The sequence below is a fragment of the Teleopsis dalmanni genome, chromosome 1 (assembly GCF_002237135.1).
Source record: "Teleopsis dalmanni isolate 2A chromosome 1, ASM223713v2, whole genome shotgun sequence".
Lineage (NCBI taxonomy): Eukaryota > Metazoa > Arthropoda > Insecta > Diptera > Diopsidae > Teleopsis > Teleopsis dalmanni.
In genome coordinates, this window is record NC_051846.1 from 62,441,293 (window position 1) to 62,451,031 (window position 9,739).

General features: G+C 25.1%; 1 protein-coding gene across 1 annotated transcript; it reads right to left on the minus strand.

The window, feature by feature from the left end:
• LOC119682549 (ionotropic receptor 75a-like) lies at positions 1-2,407 on the minus strand. The gene is made up of 6 exons (XM_038096021.1): positions 2,216-2,407; positions 1,727-2,083; positions 1,514-1,650; positions 787-1,393; positions 303-583; positions 1-232 (listed from the first exon to the last, which is right to left on the minus strand). The coding sequence occupies exons 1-6, from the start codon at positions 2,405-2,407 to the stop codon at positions 1-3; spliced, it is 1,806 nt and encodes a 601-aa protein (XP_037951949.1).
• Between the last annotated feature and the right edge of the window lie 7,332 nt (positions 2,408-9,739).

Below are 9,739 nucleotides of genomic sequence, written 5' to 3' on the forward strand. Positions count from 1 at the left end.
TTATGGTGAATCATTAACTTCGTTCTTTTTATCAATATATTTTTTGTAAGAAATTTCCATAATAAAAATAATTAAAACTAACGTATAACTGCAGAGTAGCAGAAAAAATAAAGGTGCAGTATATTCCAAACCCACATCGATTACAAAATTACTAGCAAAACAATTGAGTTGTGTGCGAAACCAATATCGTTGCAATTTAATCGAAACACCAGTCTCCAATAATCGTACATGTCTACAAAAAAAATGGTTGATACCCAGTGATAAAACATTTTCAAGTCAGTTAAGTATTCAAAAAATCTTACGTTAATCTCAACAACTCCTTATAAGTAGAATTCTTATTAGTTTGGATATATATATTCTTATCAGGTCTCAGCTTAATTTCATTAAGGTCACAAATTTCATGAGGCTCAAAAAATTGCTCCACCAGTGCAAAAGCCGATGATGCCTCAAAAATATATACGAAACCAGGTTTATCGCGTACTAATTTAATACCTTCTTCAACAGGCAAATAAAGTTTTGGAGAATTCTTCTTTGGTTCAACTTTCCGTTTAACAAAACGAAGTACCTCTGGTAATCGTGAAGTCTAAATAATATAAAACCATTATTATAAATAATTATAAATACAATATGTTATAGGAGAACAAATTTTCACAAAGAATGTGGATCACAAAATAAAGTGCTCAAACATAAACTTGGAAAAGATTAAGATTTCTCTAGATGCAGCTGTTTCTATTAACAAATACTTATATATATACAACTAATAAGTGCTTAGTTGCGTTCACTTACATTTAAATAAACTTTTGTGTATGGTAAAGGTTCTATGCCAACATCTAAATTACTGTCGGCTAATTTCCCCAAAGTGTCAATATCCGATTTCATCGGCGAACCTAATAAAATAGATACCACAATTGATGTATAATAATTGTACATGAAAAACGATATAAGCGATAATGAGAAAAAAACCATGCGTCCACCAGTTGAGCTAGGAATTAAAAAGCTACCCTGTGAGCAAGCCGATCCAAATGATATTAAGCAAGTAGTTAACATAGAAGGTACATAACTTAAACATAATTTCAGTCGATGATACTCCAAAAAGAAAGTAGCCCATAAAAGTAGACCACTAATAATCAAAATTATTCCAAAGATACACCAAACAGTAGTACTAAAAGGTGCAAGGAAAACGTCACCTTTTATACCCGCATTTCGTGGAGTACGAAACATACAAATTGTGAGAAAGCCTCCTGAATCTGTAATTGAAGTAAGATATTTAAGACGATTAGCGATCATAAGAAAGGGTGTTGAAGTTAGATCTGCCTCGTCCATAATTAGAGCACCAACCATTCCACCAAAACATTCACTCTTAGTCCAACTATCATGAAAGGTATAATTCATGCTGTAAAAATGAATGCAAAAATAATAAAAATAAATACAATAAGAAATATTTATTATTTAATATAACAATATTTATCGAACTTGTATAAAAACTAAGTCTAGGGGTTATATTTTTTCTTACCCACATTTCAGTACATCTTTTACAACCTGCAGTAAGTGAAAACCATATCGTGCTATAGAATCTACCTGAGGATCATTGTCTGATAATAAAAACCTCTGTAATTCTGACTCTGGTAGAGTTATTGGAATTCTGGCAACCTACATTTAGATTTACGTTATGATTACTTTGATATATTATAGTATATGTTTTTAAAGAAGAAGAATTAACACTTACAACTGTAGATACACGTAATGTTACATCTCTTATTGCATTTCTATTACCATATTTTGGTCGCAAGTGTAATTTTGAATAATATTGCCTCAATTCACACTTAGTTTTATTGCATACAATCTCCTGATCCTGTGTCATATTTAACTTCCCACCCAAAATACGACCATTATTATAAACATCATAAATTATATAGGATGTGTTCTGAACATTTGTTCCATGCTCGTTGAAGATAGCGTACGTCACATCCGCATTAACGGAGAGATTCATTTGCTCAAATAAATGTTGAAAATTACTTACATTGGCTTGATGGTCATAAAGAAACCAATGAAAATGATCAGTAAAAAGTTTTTGAAGACTTGTCTATAGCAAAAGTAATGCAATATTTAGAACTTTGGATAATATAAACCTCTCTAATGTAAAAAGCTATATAACATAAAATCATGCCATAATTGTATTGTATATTACAAGGTTCTTAAAATTATCCACACTTACCACATTTATAACGTCTTCTGAGTTTTCACAGTTCATATCCAGAAATACACCCAATGCAGGTCGAGTATGTAGTAACAAATTATTTCGAAAATCGGTAGTTATATTGACTTTGTCAACATTTATGTATTGAGTGTAAAAACTGTTATCAACGGCCTTGTTAGAAAAGTGTTCGAGCGCTGTTTTAAGAAACATTTTTAATAGTAAAGTATTTTAACAATACAATATTCTTTAAATATTTTATATCAAGAATTAAAATTATAATATAATTATAAATTCACATTATTGAAAATACACAGTACATCAAGATTATCAAGCTATTTGTAATATACTAAAAAAATATCGGAGATCTTAAAAACCATATACATTATCAACCAGCATAACGAAGCCAATTTAACGATATCTATTTGTCTGAATGTATTTCTGTCAGTTTATCATGTTAGATATTATATGTTGTTAAGGTAATCTAATATAACTTTGTATAAATATTTTTTGTGATCCAACCAACACATATATGGAATCTATTAGTGTATATATATCCATATATTAACACAAATATATTATGTTTGACATTGTTTTATTTGTCTTATAGTCTTATAGTTCTTATAGTTTATCTTATAGTTTTGTTTATATATATAAACAAATATGAATATATATATATAAATATATATTAATGTATTTATTTAATTCATCACTTCTTATATGACAGTCCCATAATATAAAGTCTAGAATATAGTAAAAAGTAAGGTGTGAGAGTTATACAAAAGATCGCATAAAATGAATACCAAACATTTTTTACAAAATGTTTCCATAGAGATACAAGTAGGAAGATGGGCTAAGTGTAGTCAAATGAGATTACCAATCTTCACAGATATTTTATAATGGAACTTAAAACAGACATAGGAGTATATCTGGCAAAAATAAAGAAATATGATCTTTATTCTTGTGAACTCGTCTAGTGTCTTTCAAGCATAAGTCTAAGCAAATAAAAACCTATGAAGCCAATGGATTACGATCTTATCGGATAAAAATTCTATCTAACCACAATTAATTTTTTATTTGTTTAAAGTTTTAGCTAATGAAATCATCACACAATAATTTAGTAATATAACAATCAGGGACATATTCAGTAGAAAAATTAATACTGAACTTATTAAATTGTGTTCAAAAGTATATTTATAACTTCTAAAGCATGCTAAGATCCAAGTAGTAAAACTCGTTACGATGTTGGTAGATTACTGGACATTATTTTCTTTTATCATAGTTTGAGAATGTGAAGTGGAATGAAGAAAACGAAGCAGCTATGTACTTCCTTACTACACGTCCAGATCTTGCCAGCAAAATTAAGATATTTCACTCCGGAAACCTACAAACTATCGAGCTTGATATCCCGAATAGATAGAAGTAGCTTTCTTTAAAATCAAATTATTTTAAAAATCTTACTGTTACAAAATGTGTTGGTTGGTGTTGACACTAAGTTGATAGAACAAACCCCTTTGTTATTGGTAAAACCAATCAAACCAGTATAAGTCGAAATCTTAATCAATTTTTGGTTCAACATGAACCTTAACAAATATTATGTGGTATGCCAGTGAATTAGATTGCATTAAATCTTTCCGTCTCAGATCCTATACAAGTATATCTAGGTTATTTGAAGACTGAAATTGAGTTAATTATATTTTGTCTTATAAATATATATTTTTTTTGTATATTTTTAACTTCATATTTAAATTTTATTCACACAAATTTTTTTATAAATTGCGTATAAGCGAATAAATTGCATATATGTATATAAATAAATACAATTTATGTATATTAAAAAATTTAAAAAATTATATAAAACTTTGAATTAAATAACATATATTGTCATAATGTAATATATAATAATTTTGGAAACGATAACTTATTCCATTACAGATATATAATAATTATTTAACCTAATAATAAATAATAGTTCTTACTCTCCAGATTCCAGCAATTGAAGATAGCTATACTGGTTACATGAAATTTCAAAAAATTGTGAAATATCAGATTAACTAAAGGCAAATCAACCGCCATTTTTTCACACTAAGTTCCAACTTCGATATATTATATCTTTCGATATAAAATATCTTTCAGTTTATATAGTTATCACTTTTAATAATTTCATAAATATTTTAGAATATTTGTTAAATAGAACAGTTTAATTGACTAAAAATTGTGCCTTTCAATAAGATTGTTGACATAAAGATTGTTATAAATTTCCTTGTTTACTTTACAAATAAATTGGAATTAAAGAAATTATTAAGAGAAAACTATTGGTTGTAATATCATGATAATATGTTTACGTCACCTGCCCACATCCTTTTTTAAGATTTTTTTTCTACAAATATCAACAATACTGTCAATTTAATTTATTGTCAATCACTGACATTACTTCACTGAGGTTTATATTTGTAATAGCAATTTTTATTCGATTGTCACGTTAACATGTCACAGTATGAATACGTAAATGTCATAGATTGCAAGGCAATTATTATAAACCAGTAATTATCATAACCTGAAAGCACATCCTGTAGAAATACAAGAAAAACCGAAATTATAATTTCAAAATAATAAAACATTCAGAAACTATACGTAATAAGTTATTTAATTGTTTTATGAATTTATTATTTATAATATATAAATATTTAATATATAACAAAAAAAATTAAATATATTATTTATAGCATTATATTTATTTATAGAATCAAATTCTATACACAATCAAACTTCCATAACTCGAACTTCTATAACTTAAATTTTCTATAACTCGAACTGAAGAGAGTGCAACAGGGTTTAACAGGGCATAGTACATACAATTCTGCTTCCATACCTCGAACTTCTATTACTCGAATTTCTCTATAACTCGAATGAAAATATTGTCACGTGCTAATAGGAATGTGGAAAAGTGCATTCTATAAGTCAAATTTTTGTTTGAAGTATGAATCCACTTTGGTGTTAGGGAAAGTCCCTTTTTCCAAACCAAATGTTTAGTTTTTTTTCTTATTTTGCTTTTTTGTGCAAAGGCCAGTCGCTGACAGTGTGGTTTAAAGCAAGTAAAATAACTTCTAATGCTACTGTTAACTATTATATTGAGCTCGACAATGAAATTTATATAAGAGTATCGAGCTTTCCTATAGATGACGATATTATTGAGCATTATTGCTCTGAATTAGTGAATTAGTGAACCCGATTCTAAGCGTAACGGAAAGTGATGATGAGGGTTCGGTGGATGAAATTGTTCATTGACCTTTCAAGAATTAAGTAGAAGATTCATTCTAAAAACTGAATTTTTATTTACAAAGGAATGGTATTTAGAAACGAATGATTCTACTTAATTCTTAGAAGACCAATGAACAATTTGATCCAACTGATGATCATTATAATAGTTGGAATAAATTGGAATCTCTTTTTACTGAAAATAAGAAAAAGAAATTTAAATGACAAACCTTAATATCTAAATATTTCAATTAATTATAACTTCTGTACTGTATTTGATTTCAAATTAATAAATAAATATCTTAAAATACAATTATATTTAATTTTTCAAAAATAAAAAAAAATAAAAAAATTCTCTAACTCAAAGTGTCCATAAGTCGAACCTTTTCTTTGCAAAATAAGTACCAGTTATGGAAGTTTGACTATATTTAATTATAATTTTATTATGTATATTATGTATATTATGTTTATTATTATATATGTATATATTAAACATATAACGATATATATAATGTGTAATTTATATTAGTTCTTATTTTAATATTAAAGTATAATTCCTATAGTATAAAAGCTTACTTATATGGTATTTGTAACAAAAAATTTAAGTAAAACTTAATATATAAATTTTAAAAGTTTTTATGATAAATATTTATTTATTATTTCAAGAAATATAATAACCAAATAAATATTAACTTCATTTAATAATCTTATATCAATATTGCTAAAAAGAAATAAATCACTTCATAAATAATTTCGGAATCATAAATATTTCACACTCAATTTGTTTGTTTAGGTTGAACTCCTTCCTCTCTAATTCAAAAACAAGCAACAAGTGTTTTCTAGCTTACATGGTAGCCACCTAACTTAACCCACAAAGCACGTGCTTATTCTACACAGTGCGCTTGTGCAAGCTAACAGCACTTTTTTCATTTTTATGTGTGGTCTTCCCTCCAATTTTCCTGATTGAAGTAGAATTTTATGAATGAATTTTGCGCTACTACAACTATGGAATACGCAGTGATGTATTGATATGGTAAATATTTCTTTTATTTTTCTCTATTTTTGCTTGCCTTACATAGTATCTACAAGCCTACGGTTGTCTGTCTGAAATATTTCTTTCATTTAAATGCTTTCAGTCTGCCGAAGTGCAAGTGAATTTTAGTGATTTTCAGTAATCGTTATGCGCTTAGCGCGTTTGGACGCTTTTGGCGGAAAATTTTTCTTAACAGAGAGAAAGTTTTTAACAAATTTTAAACGATAAAAATAAGCCGTCGGTAAAGAACAATAAAAATATTAATATAATAATGGATCAGGGCGCTAAAACGTTTCTAAAAAGTTAAATGAATATGTTTTTAAATAAATGTAAAACAATAATTTTATTAATAAAGTTATATTATAACAATATTGTAATATTTGTAATATTGATTTTAATTGGTTTAAAAAATAAATAAATAAATTGTATGTCAATATATATTAATCACAACAAAATAAAATTAAAAAAGATTTAAATAAAAATTTTAAAAATTTTAATATCATAAAAAATTATTTAACATAATCACAGTATAAATAATAACAAAATTAACAAAAATTTTATTTTTAATTAATTAAATTTTTTGACTGACAATTAAAATAGTTCGACTATAGCCAAATATTCATATTCAGTAACTTTTGAAAATATTTATAAATTGCGAAAGTCTGGATATGTTTTTAAGTTTCGAGTACCAGGATTAGAACTTTAAAATTTTCAAACTGGGAGACCTACTTGATCGTGAAGTGGTGAAACTTTGATCAGTGTTTTTAAAAAAATTATTTGAAAATACTACATATTTTTATATTATACAAATATTATATTAAATTTTAAATTGATCAAAGTTTTAAAATTCATAAGTTAAATTATATAATTATTTAAAAAATGTTTTTAGTTTTTAATAATTAAAAAAAAAGAACAATATTTAAGAAAACTATAACACAAGAGCATAAATTAAAAACTGGTTAAGTAATCAATTTCAATGACGAAAAAAAGTATCTTAAGTATATGTAGTATTTTAAATTAAGAAATTTATGTCCTATAACTAACTATAAATCTATTTTGAATAGAAAAGAGGTAATAGTAGTGGACCGACCATACATGTGCGTCGATAGAGCTGTTTCGGATATAGCCATATATACATTATCAGTGGTGTTTGGAAAAAGTTATTGATTTAATTGTCCGTTTATAAATTTTGGACTTCAAGTGTCAGAAAACTGAACCCCATTAAACAGTGGACCTGTGTATTGACACACAAAACCAATGTGGTCCTAATCTGCGTTATTCAATATTTTAAACAAAAAATTTAATATACTAATAACAATAGTATATTACATTTAGATAACTATTCCTATTTATAATAAAAATTTTTTACAATTATTCATTGTTTATTTATTTAATTATAATAAATAATGAAAATTAGTTTTATTATCATTTCAACAAAAATATTAAATTACCTGCTCAGTTTGCTTAGTTTAATTATTCTTAATACTAATATAAATATTGCTATTAATAATGATAATAATTAAAAGTAAATAATAGTAATAATTAATAATAATAATTAATAATAACAATTAGTAATAATAATTAATAATAATAAGTAACAATAATAATTGATAAAAATAATTAAAAATAATAATTAATAATAATAATCAAAAATAATAATTAATTAATAAATAATAATTAATAATAAAAATTAATAATAATAATTAATAATAATAATTAATAATAACAATTAACAATAGTAATTTAAAATAAATAATATAATCCAATATAATATTAATGCATGACTTTTTAAAATATAATATTTTCATTATAATACATTTATAAAATAAAAATACTTTAAAATACTTTAAATACTTTTTGGATTATTGTTATCAAACTACATAAAGACTACAAAATTAAATTAAAACTGAATAAAAATATTTTAAAGTAATTAATAGTAATGAATTACAGTAAAATATTTTTTTGAACGGATATTTCGAGTGTTACCAGAAAGACATCAACAGTGGTTTCTAAAAATTTTTCTCTTTCAAATTTAATTATCTGCATTGAAGATACCAAAGCACTTTTATCGTACCAAATTTAACGTGAAGAGTCAACTTTTAAACACCAGACGGAATATTTTTTTATTATATTATAAACAAATGTCAAAATAATCTAAATTTCCAATAAATAAAATTTTTATCGTATACTAATTCCCACTCATTCGAACCTCATCCAAATGTATAATTGTAGTATTGCAATAGCCAATATTAAAATTATTTATTACCATTTCTCAAAGCCAAATTTTGAGAAATACCCTTTTTCGGTAAATTTATTCAAGAATATATTTTCCACATAAATCCATAGACATATTGTATAGTCGTATTGGATGTATATCCTTTCCATAAATATTATATATATATAAATAATATATATATTATAAATAAATAATTTTATATAAATAATATATATAAATAATATGTTTAAAATAACTGAGTGTAAGAGCTTATGTATAAAAACATATGTTAACCTAACAAAGCACAACAAAATTATATTAAATCACATTTTTTACAATCACGTCTTTATTATATCTATAAATTATTTTATTATAATTGTACGCTGTTAAATTAATTAATATATGTAGTCTCAAAGAAACTTAAATGGATATTTTGAATACAATTTGCTATTAATATATATAAAAATAATAAACTGATATAATAGCTACCAATCTACAGTTAAAGTCTAATAAATATTTTGTTTAAAACATGTTATAGTAAAACTATTAACAATTTTATTTAAAATAGATAAGTATAGTTAAATTTCGATCTTAAAGTCCACATTATGAGTTTTTAATTACTTATATTTTAGACATATATCAGTTATGCATATTTTATAAAAATAAAAAAACAGTTTTTTATTCGTTGACTCTGTTGAAGTAAAAACTATATATCTTAGTCAACACACAAAACAAATTCAAATATATGGAAATTATTTTCCTCAAACCATGCACAATTAATTTTCGACACACTCTTATATAGTATAGACGAATTTTCGAAATTGATCAAGAATATATAGACTTTAAGGATTTTTATGCTATCTCCTTTAGGGCCATGTTATTTAGAGTGTTTTGGGCACGGCAAAATTGGCTCTTTCGGGCTATGACGAAAATGCATGTTATGTAGAGTGACATATCAGTATTGCCAATTTCTCCTTTTTAATTTTACTGCTTTTTGTATGTGCCTAAATTTAAAAGGAAATGTAGATATGCTCACTTT

Coding starts and splice junctions, on each gene's coding strand:
- LOC119682549 (XM_038096021.1), bottom strand. CDS start 2,407: ATGTTTCTTAAAACAGCGCTCGAACACTTTTCTAACAAGGCCGTTGAT. Junction 2,084..2,215: donor CAGAAGACGTTATAAATGTG/GTAAGTGTGGAT, acceptor CTTTTGCTATAG/ACAAGTCTTCAAAAACTTTT. Junction 1,651..1,726: donor CATTACGTGTATCTACAGTT/GTAAGTGTTAAT, acceptor ATCTAAATGTAG/GTTGCCAGAATTCCAATAAC.